A 25813-nucleotide genomic window follows, 5' to 3' on the forward strand; every position below is an offset into this window, starting at 1 on the left:
GAACCTTCAGTGCAGCGGTGGTTAAAGAAGAGGAGAGGAGAGGCAAAGGAGAGGAGAGCCTTGAAGATGAGGAGCGCAGTGGCCAGCCTTCAGAAGGTGACAAAGACCAGCTGAAAGCAGTCGTTGAAGCAGATCCTCTTACAACTACTTGAGAAGTTGCTGAAAAACTCGGTGTTGACCATTCTGTGGTCTTCTGGCATTTGAGGCAAATTGGAAAGGTGAAGAAGCTCGATAAATGGTGCCTCATGAACTGACTGAAAAATTTTTTTAAAAATCATTGTTTTCAAGTGTTGTCTTCTTTTATTTTACACAACAGTGAACCATTTATTGATCAGTTTGTGACAAGTTATAAAAAGTGGATTTTATATGACAACCAGAAATGACCAGCTCAGTGGCTGGACTGAGAAGAAGCCCCAGATCACTTCCCAAAGCCAGATTTGCCCCAGAAGAAGTCATGGTCACTGTTTGGTGGTCTGCTGCTTGTCTGATCTACAGCATTCTGAATCCGAACAAAACCATTACATCTGAGAAGTATGCTCAACAACCTAATGAGATGCATCGAAAACTGCAATGCCTGCATCTGGCATTGGTCAACAGAAAGGGGCCAGTACTTCTCCATGACAAGGCCAAACTGAATGTCGCACAACCAACACTGCAAAAGATTAACAAATTCGGCTATAAAGTTTTGCCTCATCGACCGTATATTCCTGACCTCTCGCCAACTGACTACCACTTCTTCAAGCATCTCAACAACTTTTTGCAGGCAAAATGCTTCCGCAACCAGCAAGAGGCAGGAAATGCTTTTGAAGAGCCTGACAAATTGAAGCACAGATTTTTATGCTACAAGAATAAACAAATTTATTTTTCATTGGCAAAAATGTGTTGATTGTAATGGTTCCTATTTTGATTAAAAAGATGTGTTTGAGCCTAGTTATAATGATTTAAAATTCACGAAGTCTTCAGTTACATTTGCACCAACCTAATATCTGGATTCTTTCACTTAGCATAATGTTTTCAAAGTTCATTCATGTTGTAGCATGCATCAGTATTTTATTCCTTTTTATTAATGAATAATATTCCATTATGTGGCAATATTACATTTTGTTTATCTATTTAGCAACTGATAGATATCTGGGTTGTTTCTGACTTTTGGGCTATTATGAATAATGCTACTGTGAGCATTTGTATGAAAATTTTTACATGAACATACATTTTTATTTTTCTCAGATACATACCTGGGGTGGAATTGCTGTACTATATAGTAGTCCTATGTATAACCTTTAGGGGAATTGTCAGACTATTCAACAAAGCAGGCATACCATTTTACATTCCTACCAGCAGTGCATAATAGTTCCAACTTCTCCACCTTCTAGCCAGTGCTTATTTTTGTTTGTTGGTTTGTTTAGTATTAGCAAAATGCTTCAATATTTCACTAATGTAGTTATTCCACTTTTATTTGTTACTTATTTCATATGCAGTAACTCTTATTTTAATTTTAATATTGTATAATTTTATTGCATCTGTCTTGGAATTAGGCAGGGAATTAACAATAAATGTAAATGTACATAGGAATATGCTTATGTATATATATGTCTTGTCTATGTGTGTAAAGTGTACATATATCCAATGTAAAGCAGTGGGAAGAACAGCAGATATTAGAACTTAGATGGCAACTGTTCAGTGTTACCTCAAAGTTAAATGACTTCATCAATGAGGATAACACTTGTTCTATCTCTATCGTAAGAACTGTGTTTAAGGATGAAAGTGAAAGCATTTTACAAATTTCAAAATATGCGGATGTAAGTTGTTATTTTTTAAATTATTATTGTTATCTATCCAACTGATTGGAAAATAGCTGCATATACTTAATGGTGTCATTTGCCCTCATTATGTAGGATTTTCTAGCGCATGTCATCCACCACCTGGCTGCTGTCAGTTTGATGAGCTTCTCTTGGTGTGCTAATTATATTCGCAGTGGGACCCTCGTGATGATTGTACATGATGTGGCCGACATTTGGCTAGAGGTAAACGTTTGCCATTAAAAAACTAATAACAGTACTATGTTCTGGGTTCACTGTGACTCTTTACAGGAAGAACTCTGTGAGTGATTTAGCGGAGCTCTCAGTTCTGAAAACACCTAAAGTCTGTGAATATCTCTAGGTCCCCAGATCTTTCAAGCTCAAAGAAAGGAAAGCTTTCAGTTTTTAGTTTCTAATCTTTTTTCTCCATGGTAGTCGAGAGAGAGGGGTTATTTTGTGGGATTCTATTTATGCAACTTGCATGCAGATATTAGCTTAGGAAGTAAGCTGAGGTATCTGAAGAAAAAATGAATTCTCATCTTTTAAAAGGAAAACCTGGACTATGGCATTGTGGATTTTTAAAGCTGATTGGCTCCATATATTCACTTAAGCCAAAGCTAAATAGGCACCAAATGCTTGCACTGCCCTGCAGGGTTCCTCCTCCAGCTTTAAGGAGTGAGAACTAATGTTTATTTAAACGATATTTATTTTCTAAGGAAGCAGTGTTTCAGAGCAGGAGACTTTAAAACAAAAGTCTTCCTAATCTCGAGCCATACAAAATATAAGAAACAAAGCAAAATTAGGATTGTTTTCTCTACGTGTTTCTGTTGTGTATTTGTTCTGTTTACCCTGAGACGGTGGGTCCTGCTATACTTAGAGCCACATTGTTCATTATTTACATATACTCATTTATAATGAAAGTGAAAGTTGCTCAGTCGGGTTTCCGACTCTTTGTGACCCCATGGACTGTACAGTCCATGAAATTCTCCAGACCAGAATACTTAGAGTGGGTAGCCTTTTCCTTCTCCAGGGGATCTTCCCAACCCAGGGATCGAACCCAGGTCTCCCACATTGCAGGTGATTCTTTACCAGCCGAGCCACAGGGGAAACCCAAGCTGGGGGAAATGATACTAACATATTGCATTCAGGATCACCTCTTAAAGGGCTAATAATTAAATGTACGTTAATATAGAAGAAATTAATTTAATAAGATCTTGTTCTTTTAGATCAGGATTCAGCAAGTTCAGTTCAGTTCAGTCACTCAGTCATATCTGACTCTTTGCGACCCCATGGACTGCAGCACACCAGGCCTCCCTATCTATCATTAACTTCCGGAGTCCACTCAGACTCATGTCCATTGATCGGTGATGCCATCCAACCGTCTCATCTTCTGTAGTCCTCTTCTCCTCCTGCCTTCAATCTTTCCCAGCATCAGGGTCTTTTCAAATGAGTCAGCCCTTCACATCAGGTGGCCAAAGTATTGGAGTTTCAGCTTCAACATCAGTCTTCCAATGAATATTCAGGACTGATTTCCTTTAGAATGGACTGATTATATCTCCTTGTAGTCCAAGGGACTCTCAAGAGTCTTCTCCAACACCACAGTTCAAAACCATCAATTCTTTGGTGCTCAGCTTTCTTTATAGTCCAACTCTCACATCCATACATGACTACTGGACAAACCATAGCCTTGCTGGATTCAGCAAGCTTTTTGGCAAAAAGTCAAGTAGTAAATCTACCTTTGTGGACTTCATATGATCTCTTGTCACATATTCTTCTCTTTCTGTTATTTTTCCTTTTCTTTTATACTCCTTTAAAAATGTGAAGACCACTCTTAACTCAAGGGGCTGAGCAGCTTTAGTCCCTAGGCTGAGTTGTAATTTGCCAAACCCTGTTGCAGATGTAACCAGAAGTCATCTGAAGACATTTCAAAGCAACTGGCTACTGTTAAAATTGGCTAAGTACAGAATTGTGTTTCTTGTATGTAACCATAATTAGACATATAAATCCATTTCTAAGGGTAAAGATTATTATATGTGCTTCAGAGTAGCAAATGACTTAGCAGAAGGAGGATTATGCCAGTTCTTCCATGTGTTGCTCTCTAAATGTAGCCGTCTCTGTTATAATCACCTCCTCCTCCAATCATATCTCAGTAACCTTCCTGAAAATTAAGACCACATTGGCTGTGACTTTAAAACTTTATGCTACTGTGTTCTTCTAACCCTCTATCTAGTTCAACTGCCTTTGGTGTGTGTCCACCATAAAAACAGCTTCATTGAGTTACTAAAAGGGAGATTTAGGTGTTAGGACTGGGAATAAGCACTGTGTTGTTCCTGCCTACCCTGACATTGATATGACATAGGTTCCCTAGGTGACCTGGATAAACCATTTAATGCTTTGTTTTCTATCCTCAACTGTAACATGAGAAGTCATATTTACACCTTAGGATATATTATGATATATATATATATATATATGTTCATTACTGTTTGAAACTGTTCTGAGGTCTGCAGGTAAAAAGAAGGATAATAAAATGTCAAACTCAAGTCCCTACATGGGTAAACTATGAGAAAAGCTTCATGGTGTTAATGATCATGAATCATTCTTAATTTAAAAGTCATGATCTAACTTGAGGTTCAGTGAGCAAGGCCAGTACCTTCTATCAGCTGGTGGTAGAAACAACATTGAATAATAGTATAGGGCCTATTTTTGATGTTCTCCAGGAGTGCCTATTCCATAGCTTCTTTGAATTTGTTTTAGTGTTCGTCCTCTCAGTTAAGTTCTAATTCAACTCACCCAGACAGAGTACAAATCTTCCCCCTGTTTAGACCTTCCAAAAAATGGAGACTAAACAAAAGAGTTATTGGGTCATTTCCTAGTTCTTTCTTTGCAAGGAAGAACAGCCTCAACATCTACAGTTTTTACTCATAGGCAGTCTTGTGCCTTCTTCATGTATCTTCATGATCCTTTTTTTCTACATGTTAAGCTTGGATCCAGGACCCAACACTTTAACAGTATCTTGACTGTAAAGGAGAGAGGTAACTGTCTGATATCCATCTTTGCACAGTCCAGGATAGGTGGCATGTACATGGGCCCAAAGAAGTGCTACTTTGCCAGCTCAGGTGGCTCTCTTCACATCTATGCACATCTCCAGCTTCCTGCCAGGCCTGGCTGTGGACCCTTCAAACACCTCCCTATATTCCAAGCCCTGTAAACTTCTGGCTTTCTCCCCATACCCAAGTTGTGCCTCGCTGGCATGCCAGCCTTCCATTTCAGCAGTGAAGGCTACTTCCTTTTGGGCCTCTGCTAACCCAAGAGCCTGACCACATTCCTACCCCTTGGTAAATACGGAAAAGTATGTAAAATGCAGCGTAAACCATTCCTGAAGTGTAATAAGCTGCTTCTCTTGTTCTAGATGGACCTTGACTTTCCTGGGAGATTTCAGTTCTAAAACTGGCAGGCCTAAGCCACATTTCTGCCCAACTTCCACCCCCAACTTCAGACACTTTCCCATTCAGCCTTGAGCTACACTGGATAATGCAAGAGAATCCTCATTACATTAATACCACATTAAACAGCACTTTCTGTAATTCTTTTTACGCAACACAAATCATATGAACACTACAGACTAGCATGAAGTAAGCAGGAAAAATCAAGTGCTTGAAACTCTGCTTCAACCAGGTTAGGGCCCTAAGGGCTGCCTCTTAACTCCATTCTCTGTATCATCCGCCTGAAAGTAGCTGCCTTGATTACAGCGTGCCCAGCCCAGCCCCGGGCTTCACTCATATCCCACCCTTTCTTCACTCCAGCTCTCCTCCCAGTTAAATGGAGGAATTCAATAAATGTCAAGCTAACATACATGCTAAAAGTAGTTATGCTAATTTGTAGTGCTTATGTAATACAAGAGTAATATTACAGTCATTCTAACTAATTTTTTAAATGTTGTATTATGCAAGGTTCCAAACATATGACAAGGTAAAGAATATAATGGGCCCAATGGACCCACCATCAAGCTTTAATAGTTATTAATGTGGCCAATCTTATTTCATCTACTTCTTATCCATAACCCAACCCCCACCAAGATTTTGAAGCAAATCCCAGATATAATTTAACTTATAGATATTTAATTTTACATGACTATCACCCTATCTGAATGCAATTTCTTTCTATTTTCTCAGTCTGCTAAGATGTTTTCTTATGCCGGATGGAAGCAAACCTGTAACACCCTGTTTTTCATCTTCTCCACCGTGTTTTTGATCAGTCGCCTCATTATTTTTCCCTTCTGGTGAGTAGACAAGGTGCCGTGCCTGCCTTTGGTCACTATGCTGAGGTGGCCTTGCATGCTCTTCAGGTTGGAGCATTGCCCTTTTTTTCTCACACTGATCTCCAGCTATTTGTGCCAAGTTTAGCTGGACAGAAGAATGTGAAGGGGCCATTTTTATAGATAATTAAAACCACACCTTCCAGTGTGAAAGGCTTGCTACAAAGGAAGATAAAAGATGTGTGACCAATGGAAAGCAGCATCTCATACTTTGTGTCTGCTTTCATGAACATGGATCTTTTTTGTGATTAACAACTTTTCCAGTTATTCAGTGAAATGTCATTGGTCAATTATCAGTTCTTTAAAAGAGAGGCAAATTCTGTGTTAAAATTGCAATAGTTATAACCACCATTAATTGAATGCTGGGCATTGGATTAGGCCCTTAATACATCTTGGCACTAGCTATACAGCAAACCATAAAGATGAGTGTCATCACTTCCACTTCACATTTGAGGAAATGGATGCTGATTTCATTCTTCATGATCTCTGGTCCTAACAGTGGTTTGGACCACTGGCTCTTGCTCAGTCTGTTGGTTTTGTTTAGCCAAGAGCTGGCAATGCAGAACTTACGTTGTGTCTCTCCTGACAGCCTTTCCTTCAGCAAGTGTAATTTTCCATGTGTCGACTGACAGAAACCAGAGGGAAAATGTGTGGAAGACTTTGAGGGTTTAGAAAGAACAGCTTAAAACTAGCTGTAGTTTGGGGCTAGCCTAGGTGTTTCAGATACTCTCAACAGAAAAACTAATGTTGTTGGAAGTCCTAGGTTCCAGGGGAAAGAGATGGAGACCCAGGATGGAGACACAAGATTCCTTGTGAGAGGAGAGCACACAGGAAGACTGCTTAGAGCATTCAGTGGGTGCTGGCCACTCTGCAGAAGCCAGCTGCGTTCTTTAACACAGGACTGGGTGTCTTGCTTAGATACTTTTTCTAGATAGGAACATCAGAGTGCAGTGACGAATTTCATGGGTACAAGTCAGTCCTGGCTACAGACCTATTACCTGTGCGATCTTGTACAGGTTAGATCAATTTCTCTGCTTCAGTTTCTCATCTGTAAAATGTAAGGATTGTCACGAAGCTTAAGTGAGATAGTAAATATTAAATAGCTTAGAACAGTGTCTGGAACATAGTAAAGACTCAGTAAATGCCAGCTGTTATTACTGAAATTACTAATGAGTCTCTGAGAATTTGGAGTTTATTTTTTTTCCATTGAGACTTTTAAGAGAATTTGGAGTTTAATCCAGAATCAAATTTGAGATGCATGTTTAAGATGCTCTTCTTGGTTTATGAATCATATTACCATCACTTTCACTTTGGCTGATCAAGTGTGTTTGTGAAATTAGAGTATTGTACAGTATTGATAGGATAAGAATTAACTTGCAGATAGCAGTTAAGTTGTGGCTTTTTAGTGTCACTTTCATGGTGCTCTGAATCTAGCATATGCCCACTGCTTATTTTGTTTCAAAGGTACCATGTGTTCCAATTATCTATAGCTGTGTAACAAACCTTCTAAAAAACTTAGTGGCTTAACTAAGTAAGCAAATTACTTAACTAAGTAGTGAGCAAATTTTTTCTATAAAGGGCCATAGAATAACTGTTTTAGACTTTAAGAGCCATATATGGTCTCTGTTGCATGTTTTTCTTTGTTTTATTCTATTTCTTTTACAACCCTTTAAAAATGTACCAAACCCAGCTTAGATCACTGGCTGTAGAAAAAAGCTCTACAGGCCAGACTTTATCAGCGAGCCATAGTTGACAGGCTTCTCTCTTAAAATAACACATTATTATTATCATTATTATTACCTTTTATGGATCTCGGAGTTGACTGACCTCATTTACATGGTTTTCACTCACATGGTTACAGTCAGATGGTAACTGGGCAGTAGGAGTTAGTGTTTTCTTGAAGGCTTCCTCAGGCACAGGGTTCAGGTGACACCCATGACATCAACTGGTTGATGCTGGTTGTTGGTTGGGGCCTGTCAGCTGGATTGCATGCCAATGCCCCTTCACTGACCTGACCTCCTCCTAGGACAGCAGATGGATTTTAAGGGTGAGCAGTTCAAGAGAGAGCTTGGCAGATGCCGTGTTTCCTTTTGTAACTCAGCTTCAGATGTCATAGCATGTCACGTCCAACCTCATTTTCTTCATTGGATCCAGGTCACTAAGGCCAGTTCATATTTAAGGGAAGGAAAATTAGCCTCCATTTCTTGTTGGGCGTACTTTGAAATAATTTATAAACATATTTTAAAAACACATACCATGGAAGTTCTCAGTCTAGAGAACCCTCTGAAAAGTTTCTAAGTGTTGCTTTGTGATATTGGTTGATTTGTGATTCAGCAACAAAGGATCTCACCTAGAACTTTACTTTAAAGTCTCAAAATCAACAGGCAGGCTTACCCTAGCCTCACAGACAGTTGAACATCAGGTTAGGGTTGAGTGATTGGGAGGCGGTATGTTACTTTCCCACACACCCTCAACTTTAAAATCCTAGACATAAGAACTCATTCTCTTGCCAGCATTTCTGGATTTCAAGGAGAATTAGTTACATGCATTTGGCATTTTCTTGATCTTGATATTTTGCTGAATTCAGCAGCTCACTGCAGAGGGCAGCCAACACCACGGTTTGCTGTCTTCAGAGAGTTGGGCTGCAAATAAACCAGTATTAGTAGACTTGACTATAAAAATTTCTTGTGGGTAAAATTTTTTTTGTACTGATGTTGACTGATCCTCATTTGGAGGGTTAAAGAAAACCTCAACAAGCTATTGGAAGTTTGGGAGCTGAGTTTTTCATGGTTTTCAAAAGCATCGGTTGTAGTGTATTACTCTGGCTTAAATAGCTATCCCATCAGCTTGAACCTGTTACACAACCATCTTGTGGTGCCAAAGAGGAAAAGTCAGTTCCTTGTTGTTAGTCTGGCTCCAGACATCTGTCTAAAATTTGTAACTCTGCAGATTCACTTCTTAAGGACATTTTATTAGTCCAGATTTGCTGGGAATTTACTGTGGACCAAACAAGGTGCAGACAAGAGGCCCATTTCAAGAGTCAGACATTTTAGAGGTGCTGTGGGAGGCAGTTTGCCATCCAGTTGCTCTGTTCTTCCCAGTTGTTTTGTTGCAGGTTTTGTGGTGAGATGAAGGACTGAGTGTGGAGAAAGCTGCTGGGTGGTGCCGTCTGAAAGGGATCTGAAACCTGAGGAAGAGAGCAGGAGTTTGACATCACATGTGTCTTTCTCTTTCTTCTCCTTTCCCGTTATTCCCTCAGCCTCATGAATTTCCTTATGTGTTTGTACAACTGTGTTGCCAGTTCTCCTCTCCTCCAGTTCTTTTCAGGGAACTTATTTATAGCCATTTTTCAGTCAATGTCAGCAAGAGTTAACTGCTTTGATTTTCTAAACATTGCTACTGTCAACATTAGGTAGACATTCCAGTTGGCACTGGCCAAACTGCTTTAGTTTCTTGGTTACCCTATTTATTTGTGTTTTTCTTCAAAAGCATTTAAATTTCAGGCTTTGTATTTAAGTTTTCACTTTGTATTCCCAGCTATTGTATTAAAATAATGGCTGCTATATTTGCAAATTATTGGATATATCTCTCTACTTTATACAAATACCACCTGAAAAATCATCCCCCAACCCAGGTCCCCCGCATTGCAAGAGGATTCTTTACCAACTGAGCCTCCAGGGAAGCCCATTCAGTGAAAAAGATCCTCCTAAGGTCAGATAAATGATTCCCCTGAATCCTGACAGTTTTTCTCCTTAAATAAAAAGATATTGATTTAGTCCAAGATGGTTGATCTGAAGGGAAGGAATATGTTTCAGCTGATGTTTACAGGTAGCAATGCTGGGTCATTCCTTAATTTCTTGAACTCATCATTAGATGTTGTGAGGAGCTCACAGATAGATGAGATGCAGTTCCTAGCCTCCAGGAGTTCATGATGGCAGTAGAAGAGATCTTTGTATCCACTATCTTATTCATATATTTGAGAAGTATTAATACTGACCTGTATTTTTTGGATATTCCAAAAATAAAATAATAAAACATTTCTTTCAAATCAAAACTACATTAAGATATCTCCTCACACTGTTCAGAATGGTTTACCATCTTTAAAAAGTCTACAAATAACAAACGCTGGAGAGGATGAGGAGAAAAAGGAACCCTCCTATATTCCTCCACTGTCAGTGGGAATGTAAATTGGTGCAGCCACTAAGGAGAACAATATGGAAGATTCTTAAAAAACTAAAAATAGAGCTACCATGTAATCTTATAATCCCACTCCTGGGCATATAGGAAAAGATGAAAATTTTAATTCAAAAAAATACATGTACCTCAGTGTTCATAGCAGTACTATTTATAATAGTCACAACATGAAAGCAATCTAATTTGTCCACTGACAAATTAATAAAGAAGATGTGGTACATATATACAATGAAATATTACTTAGAGGTAAAAAAGAATGAAATAATACCTTTGTAGCAATATGGATGGACTTAAAGAGATTATCATACTAAGTGAAATGTCAGAGAAAGAAAAATATCATATTATATCACTTATATGTAGAGTCTAAAAAATGATACAAATGAACTTTTGTGTTTATTTTAATACAATAGCCATTATTTTAATACAATAGCTGGGAATACAAAGTGAAAACTTAAATACAAAGCCTGAAATTTAAATGCTTTTGAAGAAAAACACAAATAAATAGGGTAACCAAGAAACTAAAGCAGTTTGGCCAGTGCCAACTGGAATGTCTACCTAATGTTGACAGTAGCAATGTTTAGAAAATCAAAGCAGTTAACTCTTGCTGACATTGACTGAAAAATGGCTATAAATAAGTTCCCTGAAAAGAACTGGAGGAGAGGAGAACTGGCAACACAGTTGTACAAACACATAAGCAGAAATAGACTCACAAACATAGAAAACAAAGTTATGGTTACCTAAGGAGAAAGTGAGGGAGGGATAAATTAGCGATATTAGATTAACAGATACATTACTACTATATTTAAAACAGGTAAAAGCCTAAGGCCTACAGAGGAATCATATTCAATATCTTAAAATAACCTATAATGGAAAAAAATCTGAAAAAGAACAGATACAACATATATATATAGCTGAATGACTTTGCTATCTACTTGAAAGTAACACAGCATTGTGAATTAACTATACTTCAATTTTAAAAATGGTTAAAAAATAAAACATTTCTAGCTGTGAAAAATAACTTCCTCACCTCCAAGGATACGTATGCTAGTGGTAACTTTATTTCGCCACCACTGGTTCACGGGACCTTGGGCTTCATCTTTTGATGATCCAGGCCTCACTGGTATCAAAAAATGGTACCCTGAGAAGCCTCATATGAAAAAGAATTTTGTGGGCGATGAGACAGTATAAACCCTTGAAATGGCTGTTAAAGAGAGAGGACAGTTTTAACAAGACACAACAGAGCCAAAAGCCTCCAGCCGTGCTCTCAGGTGTTGTCCATCAGAGGGAGACTAGAGTGAGGACAAGATAATCTTTTTCTTTCCTTTTAATGCCTGAGGGCTCAGTTCTGAACAGTCAGTCAGGGGCAAGCCAGGGTCTGCCAGTGTCCCAGTCAGCTTCCACGCCCGCTTGGAGTGGCAGTGTCCTTCCCTCAGTCACCAGAGGAGACGAGGGACTGCACCAGGCCAGAGGGCTCTGTTGTAGCTGGGACTGCTCCCTGGGATCGCCCTGCAGATGCCTATCTCAGAACTAGACTTTCCAGTCACACGACTTCTGGAGGAGACAGCACAAGTCACCAGCAAGTGTTTGCTCAGAGTCTCGCTCACGGGCTGGGGCGGGGGGCGGGTGCGGGCGGAGGTGGGGGAGCTCCTCCCACACCCCACCGGCTTGGCACTTCTGCTGCTGCTTGTAAACTTATGAAAGACAACTACCACAGTCCATAGAACTTTAGAATGAGGGGCTTTATTCATTATTTAGTGCAACCCCTTTATTTGTTTGTTTGTATGGAAATCACTTCAAGCTTGCAGAATAATTTCAAGTATATTACAGAGAACTCGTACCTGTTCCTTTTACCCAGATTTACCAATTAACATTTCCCTGGTTTGCTGTATTTATTTCTTTTTCTCTCTCAATACACACACATATGTACATGCTCACGTGTATGTGTGTATATGTATACATATATACACACACATTTTTTTCTGAACCATTTAAAGTTGAAACCATCATGCCCTTTTAATCCTAAATAGTTCAGTGTGTGTTTCCTAAGGATGAGGACATTCTTCTACAGAATCTTCCATCAATTTTAAGAAAGGTAGCAATCTACCAGATTTGACCAGGATCACATTTTGCATTCAGGTGTCATCTGCCTGAAATAGTCCTTCTTGTGCTAGGTACTTCTTGCCTTTCGTGTCATAGACATTGTTGAAGAATTGCAACTTGGTTTATTTTTCACGTGAGAAGTTAAGATAGTTCTAGGATTGCACAGCTATTTATGAAAGGATCAAGACAAGAAACAGGACATTTGAAACACAAAACAAGTATGTTTGCAACTAAGTTACTTAATTTGATAAGAGTAGACATGGCTGCCTTGCCTGAGTTTTAGAAAGTTTTCTTCAGCTATTTGGTCACTTTGAAATATAAACTGTCTCTAAAATGTAAGATAAGCAATTAAACACCTATAGAACCAATATTTGTTATCCTGTAAAGGCTTAATACTTACACCCACAATTAGCAAGAAAAAAAGACCTTTAATTTTTATCAGAAAAAAAACAATTTTTGGTGGTTGCCTTATCCAGCCCAGCAAAACCAACTATTTGTACCAACAATGTGATTTTTTCAAACCATGTGAACTTTAGCAATTGAAAGAGTAAAGATGGGTAACAAAACCCAAAACAGAGAAAAGACCAAGCTTTGCCATCCATAGGCACCATGGTAGTGTGTCCGTTTGGACAGGTTAAAGACTAGTGTACAGAGCAGAACTGAGGAGTATTCTCTGTGAAAGGGGAGATTCCACGGGCCCCACAAGGTACATGTGCAAGTGTTTCTGTGTTCACACATGTCTGCACACCTGATACATGTGTGTTTAGGACACATACTTGATACACATGTGTTTGGGCCACACAAAATTTAGACGGGCAGATATGTTTTGTTTTTTTCCTTCCTATTCTTCTTTTGGTAAAGGATGAGAAGAGTTAAGGCTGAGAGATTGGACTATCCTTTAGGTATCATTCTGGATCTCACCCCAAAAGATCTCCCATGATTTCCACCTTTTGTTTCAGTTCAGCTTGTTACCTGCTGACTATGTAAACCTGCGGAGCCTTAAAAAAATATTCATGGCCAGGTTCTAATTCAGACCAATCAAACTGGAATCTATCGACTGGACCCAAACACTGTGTTGCCCTCCATGTGTTATTAACTAGCCCTTTGCAGTCGGAAAGGGGGTGGTGTTGGAAAGCCATCTCATCATAGCGGTGGTCATAATAATGTTATAACTACCATTTTTGAGTGCTCACTGTATGCTAAGCTCTTCCCATTTGTCAACTCATTTAATCCTCATGACAACCTGATGAGGTGAGTTCTGTTTTATTACAGAAGAAACTGAAGCCCAGAGAAGCCAGTAACTTGCTGTAGATGAAACATCTATAAGGAAACCATGGTCCAAATGTAGCAGGCTCCAGCACCCCTGCCATTGACTGACCTCTCCTCTCTGCAGTGGCTTCTCTCTCTGGAGCTGTTTGCATTCAATGGCAGACTCTTCCATTTCTAGAACTCTTAAGTTGGCAAAGCTTACTCTGTGTTTCTCTGGAGCCTCTCAGTCAGAGAGGTGGGGTTAGTTCCACCCAAGGAACAGGAGGTTGTGTAGGTTGCCAGGCAAAAAATAGCAGCCTCAGTCCCGGAGCCCAGCTCTGATGATGCTAGGCCAAGTATTGTTTTTGTTGTTCAATCGCTAAGTCGTGTCTGACTCTTTGAGACCCCATGGACTGCATACAACACACCAGGCTTCCCTGTCCTTCACTATCTCCCAGAGTTTGCTCAAATTCCTGTCCACTGAGTCGGTGGTACTACCTGAACATCTCATCCTCTGCCACCTCCTTCTCCTTTTGCCTTCAGTCTTTCCCAGCATCAGTGTCCTTTCCAGTGAGTCAGCTTTTTGTATCAGGTGGTCAGAGTATTGGAACTTCAGCTTCAGCATCAGTCCTTTCAATGGATATTCAGGTTGATCTTCAGGATTGGCTTGTTTGATCTCCTTGCAGTCCAAGGAACTCTCAAGAGTCTTCTCCAGCACCACAATTCGAAAGCAGCAATTCTTCAGTGCTCAGCCTTTCTTATGATTCAGCTCTCACATTCATACATAACTATTGGAAAAGCCATAGCTTTGAGTATAAGGGCCTTTATTACTCTCCTTCCTAAAACCTGCAGAGCTCCCCAAAGCTCTTACAGGGAAGGCCACACCTCTGACCTTGGCTTTCTAGGTCAGTGGGAGATGACTGCATTCACCAATCCAGCTTCATCTTACACACCCAACCCACGTCACCCCTCCTCCTCCCCATCCCACCCGCTGCCCTCACCCACCTTGCCATACCGGTCTTCTTTTTAGCCCTTGAATTTTCCATAATGCCTCCACCTGTGAGCTTTGTACATGTCACTCTCTCCAACTCTGTCTCCCCTTCAGCTATAGAGAGAAGAGGGAAATGTCCCTTCAGTCAAAACCCTGGAATATTCTCCTTTGTTCTTTTCTTTTTTTCTTTGCATGGACCACAGTTAGTTTAACTGTATGTTTAGGTAGTTGTTTACATTCTTGATAGGATGTATAAAGGAGGTATTTTTGAGTAGATTTCTTTGTTAATTTTGACATTGACAAATTCCCATTAGGGGGCCTTGTATGGGACCAGGTCCTGGAGTAGGTGATGGGAGAATACATGTGAGTTGAAGGCGTCATGGCCACTGCCTGTGGAAAGCTTGCTGGCTAATGAGGAGTCAGCTCATATAAGAACTTTCACTGTAAGGCAGAGTGAATCAGCCCAATGCTCTAAAGAAGCTCGTAGCAGAGGAGCCCTGAAGAAAGTTATAAGAGGTGATCAGGAGAGATTTTTTTGTGGATAAGTCCATGCTTTGACAGGTGAGAATTTCAGATGAAAAAAGGAAGTGCATTCTAGACTGAGAGAGTACAGAATAAGGCACACAGTTGCTTAAAGACCCAGCAAATCATAATAGCAAATAGGCTTTATTTATATTATTTCCCTTAATCCCTGTGGATGCAGGCACCAAAATGTAAGCCCTACTAGCTCAGGAATTTCAGTCTGCTTTATTCATTCTGGCTCCCACAAAGTGTCTGGTATCATTTTGGTGCTTAATCAATATTTATTGAATGAATAAGGTAGGTACTCATTGCTTCCATTTTACAGTTTAGAATATACACAAAGAAGTGACTCAGCTTACATAGAGTCAGGATTTTAAGAAAATATTGGGGACATATTTTATAATGTTAGGGGTGAGAAAAACATTTTAAAGCATAATTGATAATATTGGTTACAGAAGTGTTTTAAAAATTTATTTGTCAAGAAAAATTATAAACAAAGTTGTAAAAATCAGACCATGTGATATTATTTAACATGATTAAAAAGTAATGCATTATCCTTAATATATAAAGAGCATTTAGGAGTCAGCAGAAAAAGTAAACATCCCCCCCCCCCAAAAAAATTGAACAGATACCACGAAGAAGCAGTTCACAAAGTACAAATCATAATAATAATTTTAAAAAACTCATATACATCTTCATTTCACAAGAAATAAAGATGTAAATATATAAGCAGTATAATGTTGTTTTAGGTAAAGGCTGACAGGCTACAATGTTGATCAAGATCCCAGGAAGCAGACACTCTCATATACTGGGTCTAAGAATATAAATTGGTGCAGTCTTGATGGAAAGCATTTAGCGATACACTCCAAAATATAAAATGAATATACTCTTTGATTCAGAATTTTAGCAACTTGGGAGGAAGTGAACAATTTAATCAAAATGTTTTCACAAGTAACATTCTCACAGTGTTCTTCATAATGTAGTGAAAATTTGGAAACAAATGTCTGTCAATAAGAGATTAGCTAAATAAATTATGATATCTATAAATGGATTTCTGTGCAGTTGTTACATAGAATGGTATATAGTAGGGGCTGGCAATTTGTAGGCAAAATCCAGTTCAGTGAACTATTTTGCTAGTAAAATTTTATTGGCACACAGCCACACCTATTAATTGATAAATTATTTATAGCTAGTTTCACACTGCAGTGGTCACTTGAGCAGTTGCAACAGAGACCAAAAGGCCCAGAGGCCTGAAATATTTATTATTTTTCCCTATTAAAAAATGTTTGCTAATCCCTAATTTATAAATATGTTCATTGACATAGAAAGCTCTCTGTAACATGTTTGGTTGCTAAGTCATGTCCAACTCTTTTTGTGACCCCATGGACTGTAGCCCATCATGCTCCTCAGTCCATCAGGGAAGCCCAAAAGCAGGGTACAAAATCACAAGCATAGCGTGCTCCTATTATATAAGATCATATGGTAACAGGGAAGGGGAAAACACTTTATAAAAATGTGTTTTTAAGAAAGATGCCATCAGGGAAGCCCAAAAGCAGGGTACAAAATCACAAGCATAGCGTGCTCCTATTATATAAGATCATATGGTAACAGGGAAGGGGAAAACACTTTATAAAAATGTGTTTTTAAGAAAGATGTTTTGAATTATGTTTACCAGACATAGCATGTACTGGGTTACCTGTGAGCTGTGAGATTTTAAGTGATTTTTACTTTAACCTCTTTATATTTTCTGTAATTCCTAGGTTTCTAAAAAAAAATTATGTAAGTAAAATGGATAAATGACTATTATATTGAGTTCAGAGTTCATATCATTGCTTTTTGAATAAAAGTCTTGAATTAACAACTCACAAATAGAACTAATAAGGGAACTGTCAAAGGTTGCAAATAATGCAAGCTGAAATTGTTTTATTTTTTAAATTAGCAAATTTTAAACCCAATTGGTGCTGGCTGGAGGGTTTAATAAAACTCTTCTTTCATAAATTGCTTATAATTTTGGAAAATAATATGGCAAAGTCTTAATAACTTTTAATATAACCTTGAACTTCTGTACTTTTAATGTATACTTTGGAGTAGTATTCTCATGTTTAGGAACATACATATCTAAAGAAATAACCTTTGATTTGGGAAATTGTTCAAACACCTGTTGCAGGAAGGGGGAAAATGGGCTCTTATCTAACACTCTGAAATGGATTGTCCAGGAGACACATGTGCTGACAAAGCAGGAGGCGTCACTGGGAAGGGGTGCGCGGGCGGAGAGCAGCAGGTGAGGGGACCCAGGATGACTGCTCTGCCACGTGGCTCTCAGCCTCGGGTTTCATGGTGGTGGGGTTAGTTTCCGGGTTGTCTTTGGCCAGTCATCCTGACTCAGAATCCTTCCTGCTGGTGCATGCATCACTCAGCCAAGATGGATGCCAGAGAGGATTTGGGGAGGTGGTCAGACATGTGGTGTCTCCTTTTGACCTTTCCTGAACTCTCCTGCTTGGTGGTGGCTTATTAGTTCCGTTTTCCTTACCAGGACCTCCTGTCATAAAATAGCTCATGCAAATGGTGGCTCTGGTGCCTGGCCAAGGTGGGCAGGTCCAGTCAGTGTGCTTCCCCTAACAACTCCCCCCTGAGACTTCATACTCAAGATACTTCTTGGGAACTGGGGTGGAGGTCTCTTTCTTCTGTAACTTCTTCCTGCTGTGCATGAGCATAGACCTGCCTAACAGAGTAGAAGTCTCTCTTAACCTAAGTCAGGGTATTCTTTGCCTGAAACCAGCATTCATCCTTGTAGGAACAGCAATTTAGCCTGAAACTGTTGGCCCCTGTCAGAGATGAAACAGACAGGGACCAAACAGGAGGCCTAAACAGATGGTGGTCATCACTGGGTCCCAGAAACAGAAGGCAACATTTGGGGTGAGGGTTGCAGGGTGTGTGACTTTCTTCTGATTGGTTGGTGGTGGACACAGAGTGGTACTCCAGGAATCTTGTGTTCAGCCTGAAGTTACCATCCTCCACTTGGGCGGGGGCCCTGTTCTGCAGAAGGACTCAAAGATATTGTTATGCATATTTCTTGAGTAGGAACCAGGACTCTGCCTCAAGGCTGTTCCATCATTTAATTGCTCCTCCTCTGTTTCTGTATCCCTCCCTTCCCTAATCAGCAACTGTTTGAATCTGCCTTTTGGGACTCAGGGAAGGTCAAGGAGGCTGAATGAAGCCTAGATCCTACAGACAAGAAATGGAGAACACAGAACAGATCTGTACTCTAGAGGCCCACAGAATTCTGCTTAGTTTTAACTCAGGGAATTGTGAAACTATGACTCTGATAACTTCCTGTCAAAATGGGGCATAGGACTGCCTCAGTTTGGAGAACAGTCACTGAACTGGAAGTATTTCTGAGTTCCAAGTCCTAGATCTGAGTTTTGTATGATTAAAATCTCAATCTCTTGGTCTCCCATTTTGGGAGACCCAACTAGAAGGAATTGGAGTGACAACTGGAATTTTAATAGACAGAATAAATCTCATTTCTTTTCAGAAGAATAAGCATGAAACCAGGTCTGGACCTGGCACTTTAGGGACACTTGTAGCCAGGTAGCCAATTGCCTAGTTTTATAAAAAGTAAGGTTGCAGATATTAGCTTCCTACAGACATTGTTCTGAGAACTAGTCTGAAATTACACCCATACTGTGACCTACTTATTTCCATGGATGTCTGAACCATAGCTACTCTATTTTGATTTTTAATTGTGATATTCTCCTTAATAGCCAAAGCAGATATTACAATTAACAATGTTAGTGTTTTTCTAGTGTTATGCCCGATGTCCGAATCCCCGAGCGGGAAGAGAGAAGGCTTCCAAGACAATGCAACTCGCAAAAAAAGGGAAGTTTATTGCTGACTCGAGTCAGGGCTTACTGCCGCAACCAATGCAGTAGTGCAGGGTCAGAAAAGCGCTGAGCCCGAGCTGTTACCCAATTTATAAGGTGTGCATAAGCAGTTGGTAGCTGGCTTAAGCAGATTGGTTACATGTTTGCAAAGTAATCTTATTGGCTCAAACCTTCGCGGGCTTTTTTTCAAACTTCGGCGTTCGCGGGCTTTTCAGCTTTCCCCTGATAGGTTCCCTTTTTCTTACTGGGCGCATATTGATTGGCTGGCTCCAGGTGGCCTGATAATCATGTTACCCTGGAAAACCAGGCCTACTCCTAATCTCGGCTGCCTGTCATGGTGCAGCCTCACATTCCCCCCTGTCTTGTTGTTTTTGTGGAAGGCCCAATCATGGGTCTTCTATATCATTTGTGGGGGCAGTCGAATATTGAGATCTGAGTAACATTAGGTGGATGGACAGGCAGTGTGTTTTCCCTAACAACTCTCCCTTGAGAGACTTCATACTCAAGATGCTTTTTGGGAATTGGGGCAGAGGTCTCTTTCTTCTGTAACTTCTTCCTGCTGTGCCTGGGCGTAGGCCTGCCTAGCAGAGCAGAAGTCTCCCTATACCTGACCTAAGTTGGGGTATTTTATATCTGAAACCAGCTTTTACTCTTGTAATAACAGTAACTTAGTTTGAAACTGTTGGTGCCTTTCAGAGATAAAATAGCCAGGGGCCAAACAGGAGACCTAACAGGATGGTCATCACTGGTCCTCAGAAACAGGAGGCAACATTTGGGGTGATTGGCTGGTGGTCAAGCAACAGAGCTGTGTTCTAGGAATCTTGTGTTCAGTCTGAAGTTACCATCTTTCACCTGGGTGGGGGCTCCAGTTCTGTAGAAGAACTCAAAAGACATTGCTATGCACATTTCTTTGAGTAGGAACCAGGACCCGTCTAAAGGCTGTACCACCATTTGATTGTTTTCCCTCTGTTTCTGTATTTTTTCTCTTCCCTAATTAGCAATTGTTTGAATCTACCCTTTTGAACTCAGTGAAGGTCAAGGAGGCTGAATAAAGCCTGTATTTTACAGTACAGCAGATCTGTGCTCCAGAGTCGCCACCCCACAGAGTCCTGCTCAGCTTTAATTTAGGGAACAGGGCAACTATGACTATGATAATCTCTTGTCAAAATGGGGCATAGGACTGCCTCAGCCTGGAGAAGAGATGCTGAATTGAAAGTATTCCTGAGTTCCAAGTCCTAGATTTGAGCCTTGTATGATTAAAATCTCAATCCCTTGGTCTGCCATTTTGTTGTAACATACCCAGTTAGTAGTAGCTAGAGGAGGGATAACTGGAGTTTTAATGGACAAAATAAATCTCTTTCTTTTAAAAGAATAGGCCTGAAACCCAGTCTGGACCTGGCACTTCAGGGAGACTTGTAACCAGGTGGCCAGTTGCCTAGTTTTATAAAAAGTAAGGTATAAGTTACTAGCTTTTAGCAGACATTGTTTTGAGAATGGTGGCATCTAAGCCTGACACGACTCAGAAAACTCAAGTGTTTAAGTTACACCCATAGTAACACCTGGTTATTTCCCAGGATGTCTGAACCATAGCTGAGTACTCTATTTTGACTTGTAATTGTAAAATTTTTCCTTAATAGTCAAAGCAGATGGCACCATTAATGATGTCAGTGTTTCTCTAGGTATGAGAAGATGCAAGAATTGGGACTCATAAAATCTCCCGAAAAGATCTAACTATCTGAAGGCCTGTTCTGCCCATTTTTCCCAGAGCACGGAGCGCCTCATTCCTGATCTTCACCCTGAACTCCTTTCAGGGCCATTGAAAGTCAGCAGTTGCAGTGGCCATGATATAATCTCTGTAGATGTAGATGGCAAGTGTCAATCTTCAGTTGGCAGAGCCCCTTTTTGCTCATAAACTTGACCATGATTTTGAGGGGGGCATTTCATGACCATTTTATCCCACGGTGCTGAGAATGTCCATTCTCAGGTATGGCGAAGATTTTGTTGACAGGCCACTCAATGTGCTGTTACTGGACTAGGCCATAAAACAGTATCCAAAATTCTCTGGACCACCTGTCTTACTAACCTCTTGGTCCAGGAAAACATTCCCTCTTGTTGCTTTTTCTCATATCTAGAGTTACACTGCCATCATCATTGATCTCATAGAGAACTGTATATTATTTTATCAGAGGCCTCAGTCACACATTTGGCACTAAGAAATAGCAATTTTGTAAAACAGGTGAAATACAAAGAACATAGCCAGCAGTACTAGTAAAGTCACAAGTAAGACTTAAGAGCTTCCATTAGATGGAGCCCAGTATATCCCAGGTCGTCAGACTTAGTCTACTCTGTACGAATCTTTATCTTTCAGGGAAATTATATATTGGCACCACCATCTATAAGGCACATAGCCTTTTCTAGTGTTACTAGACTGATTATCCTTAGGATTATATAATTGTTTTCAACACAGAGGAGACTTTAAACCTAAATTACCATAGCCTGGTGTTATCTATATAAATCCATCTTATAATTGTGGGAGATTTATTTTTTTCCTTTGTTGAAACCTTTTTGTAGGTCTGATTGAGCTTGAGGAATAGAAAAAGGCTCAAATTTATGACCAGAGTCAGAGTAGGCATTTTTTTTTTAATTTTTTTTTCCAGTGGGTTTTGTCATACATTGATATGAATCAGCCATAGACTTACACGTACTCCCCATCCCGATCCTCCCTCCCACCTCCCTCTCCACCCGATTTCTCTGGGTCTTCCCAGCCCACCAGGCCCGAGTACTTGACTCATGCATCCCACCTGGGCTGGTGATCTGTTTCACCATAGATAATATACATGCTGTTCTTTTGAAACATCCCACCCTCACCTTCTCCCACAGAGTTCAAAAGTCTGTTCTGTACTTCTCTGTCTCTTTTTCTGTTTTGCATATAGGGTTATCGTTACCATCTTTCTAAATTCCATATATATGTGTTAGTATACTGTAATGTTCTTTATCTGTCTGTCTTACTTCACTCTGTATAATGGGCTCCAGTTTCGTCCATCTCATTAGAACTGATTCAAATGAATTCTTTTTAACGGCTGAGTAATATTCCATGGTGTATATGTACCACAGCTTCCTTATCCATTCCTCTGCTGATGGGCATCTAGGTTGCTTCCATGTCCTGGCTATTATAAACAGTGCTGCGATGAACATTGGGGTGCACGTGTCTCTTTCAGATCTGGTTTCCTCAGTGTGTATGCCCAGAAGTGGGATTGCTGGGTCATATGGCAGTTCTATTTCCAGTTTTTTAAGAAATCTCCACACTGTTCTCCATAGTGGCTGTACTAGTTTGCATTCCCACCAACAGTGTAAGAGGGTTCCCTTTTCCCCACAACCTCTCCAGCATTTATTGCTTGTAGACTTTTGGATAGCATCCATCCTGACTGGCGTGTAATGGTACCTCATTATGGTTTTGATTTGCATTTCTCTGATAATGAGTGATGTTGAGCATCTTTTCATGTGTTTGTTAGCCATCTGTATGTCTTCTTTGGAGAAATGTCTGTTTAGTTCTTTGGCCCATTTTTTGATTGGGTCATTTATTTTTCTGGAATTGAGCTTCAGGAGTTGCTTGTATATTTTTGAGATTAATCCTTTGTCTGTTTCCTCATTTGCTATTATTTTCTCCCAGTCTGAGGGCTGTCTTTTCACCTTACTTATAGTTTCCTTTGTAGTGCAAAAGCTTTTTTAAGTTTCACTAGGTCCCGTTTGTTTAGTTTTGCTTTTATTTCCGATATTCTGGGAGGTGGGTCATAGAGGATCTTGCTGTGATTTATGTCGGAAAGTGTTTTGCCTATGTTCTCCTCTAGGAGTTTTACAGCTTCTGGTCTTACATCTAGATCTTTAATCCATTTTGAGTTTATTTTTGTGTATGGTGTTAGAAAGTGTTCTAGTTTCATTCTTTTACAAGTGGTTGACCAGTTTTCCCAGCACCACTTGTTAAAGAGGTTGTCTTTTTTCCATTGTATATCCTTGCCTCCTTTGTCAAAGATAAGGTGTCCATAGGTTCGTGGATTTATCTCTGGGCTTTCTATTCTGTTCCATTGATCTATATTTCTGTCTTTGTGCCAGTACCATACTGTCTTGATGACTGTGGCTTTGTAGTAGAGTCTGAAGTCAGGCAGGTTGATTCCTCCAGTTCCATTCTTCTTTCTCAAGAGTAGGCATTATTAATTGGCCCAGTGAGGGGATCTCGTCTGGTAGTATCACAGTGACCTGAATATGACTATAATTTTTTTAAGTAAATTTCCTCAGGGCCAACCAGTTAGAGTCTTGTAGTAGAGAAATTTACCAAGGTAACCCAGAACTAGATACAGGTAATTGGCCACAAACCCAAAAATTGGACTGATTTCTAAAACTGGCATAGATTCAGGCCTATGATAGAAAAGCATTTGATTTATATGCAAAGGTCTAAGAAGTCAAGAAAACATTATAAATGATCATATGAAGCAGATCCAGCATCTTGAGCAAGCTGTCTACCTCTGATGTTGCTGTCTTCTCATCCTGGTGTAGTGTAGTTTCTCCTGTTTGAGCATCATTTTAAGGTGAGATCAGGTCAGCTGTCTTGTCTATAGACCAATCCAGTGTAGGGGCCTTTGGAAGTGGGAATTAATCTAAGAGTTAGTTTCTCTTCAGTTTCATTGTGCATGAGCTAGTTAAGAGTACCTGATAAAAAGTCCTTCCATCCAGGTTGGAGACAGTCTCTCTTTTTTTTTTTTTATTTTATTTTATTAGTTGGAGGCTAATTATTTCACAACATTTCAGTGGGTTTTGTCATACACTGACATGAATCAGCCATAGAATTACACGTATTCCCAATCCCATTCCCCCCTCCCACCTTCCTCTCCACCCGACTCCTCTGGGTCCTCTCAGTGCACCAGGCCCAAGGACTTGTCTCATGCATCCCACCTGGGCTGGTGATCTGTTTCACCATAGATAATATACATGCTGTTCTTTCGAAACATCCCACCCTCACCTTCTCCCACAGAGTTCAAAAGTCTGTTCTGTACTTCTGTGTCTCTTTTTCTGTTTTGCATATAAAGAATGAAACTAGAACACTTTCTAACACCATACACAAAAATAAACTCAAAATGGATTAAAGATCTAAATGTAAGACCAGAAACTATAGAACTCCTAGAGGAGAACATAGGCAAAACACTCTCCGACATAAATCACAGCAAGATCCTCTATGACCCACCTCCCAGAATATTGGAAATAAAAGCAAAACTAAACAAATGGGACCTAATGAAACTTAAAAGCTTCTGCACTACAAAGGAAACTATAAGTAAGGTGAAAAGACAGTCTCTTAAATTATGTCTTTTTCCAGTCCTGGTTGCAGGTCATGAGGCATCTGATCTTCATCCAAAGATAGATTACTGAAATAAGCTTCAGAAACAAACTTTCACATTAATATCACATAACAGCAAAGAACTATCTGAGAAATGAGTCTTACTACATGCAGACCTCCATTAACAAACTGGGATTTAACATTATCTTTTTCTCCCTAAAGCTACCCTCATTTTTATCAAATACAACCAAAGTAAGGCTAGTTTGCTTGCAAAATAGGTCTGTTTTCACTAATTTTGGTCTGATGATTTATATAACCATAATTGATCATAGACTTTTTATTTTGCTGAAACACTTATTTGATCTCAAACTGAACTTTTAATATAAAACAGGGCTGGGAAACTCACACCAAAGGCTTATCACAGATTTTGCCTAACAAATCTAGGTAAACTCTTTTCTTTTTAAGGTCTCAAAAATTCCTTGAGATTTTTGTACCTGTTAGTGAGATAACCTTCTTAGCTCATTTGATAAACTTACTGGAAACCTAAGAGTTTCAAATTTCTGGAGGAGTCAGATAGAGAGAAAATATAATTGTTTTGTTTATAACGTGTAATTTTACCAAATTATTTTTGTAACTAGTTTGAGAGGAAGGTTTTTCCTATTCCCGGAAAACACATGATTTAAACCTGTAATTTCTCAGATAGAAACCATAAAAGTTATAAGCATATTCGCTGGTTCATTCAGTCCTTTGTTAACTTTTGTGAAGTCATCAAGTTTTTCATTAGAATACCAAGACATATCAAAATGTTAAGAACTCCATATAATTTCTAGGATATCTGTATTAGTAATTTTTCATACATTATAACATGAGCAGATTTATTACTCATTTGATAATCTTTTTTTATGTAATTTAACCAACCAAATAGTTTAATATCTCTCTTTGGGATGTTTCAGGGGCCCTCTGAAACACCCCAAAGTTAGCTAGAGGTCAAGGGAACTTCAAAAGAATTCAATTTAGGAATTTTTATCGAAAAGATCAATTAAAAGCATTTAGAACATTTGGTCAGATTTAGTCAATGTTGATGGCTGTATCATTTAGCTCGTTGATATGTCACAATGGGCGTAATTACCAAGGCTCAAGGTCTAGTGAAAGTCAGCTCAGTCATCTTGGACCTAATTGGCTCTAAGCAGTTTTCTTACAACCATGTCATTCCTAACAAAATCCACTTATCTAACTAATTGTAATCCAATTTTAGAAAATCCTGATCATGCATAACTCTTTTTAGTATTTTTTTCATGCTTTACTGAAAGCACACTTCCTGCTTTCCTTTAGCAATCAAGAGCTAACTTTTATATTAGCATTTTATAGATTGGTGAGCATAAATACCAGTGATAATTTCTAAAACTCTTGCTTTCTTAAAACATTTTAGGA

General features: G+C 39.4%; 1 protein-coding gene across 1 annotated transcript in view; it reads left to right on the forward strand.

The window, feature by feature from the left end:
- The window catches only part of CERS3 (ceramide synthase 3), a 138467-nt gene that overhangs the window by 42277 nt on the left and 70377 nt on the right, over positions 1–25813 (forward strand). Inside the window, exons 7-8 of the mRNA XM_065906885.1 lie at positions 1896–2024; positions 5975–6081. Of these exons, the coding sequence (XP_065762957.1) occupies positions 1896–2024; positions 5975–6081 (236 nt within the window). The remainder of the gene's footprint in view (positions 1–1895; positions 2025–5974; positions 6082–25813) is intronic.

This window comes from Muntiacus reevesi, chromosome 15, assembly GCF_963930625.1.
Source record: "Muntiacus reevesi chromosome 15, mMunRee1.1, whole genome shotgun sequence".
NCBI lineage: Eukaryota > Metazoa > Chordata > Mammalia > Artiodactyla > Cervidae > Muntiacus > Muntiacus reevesi.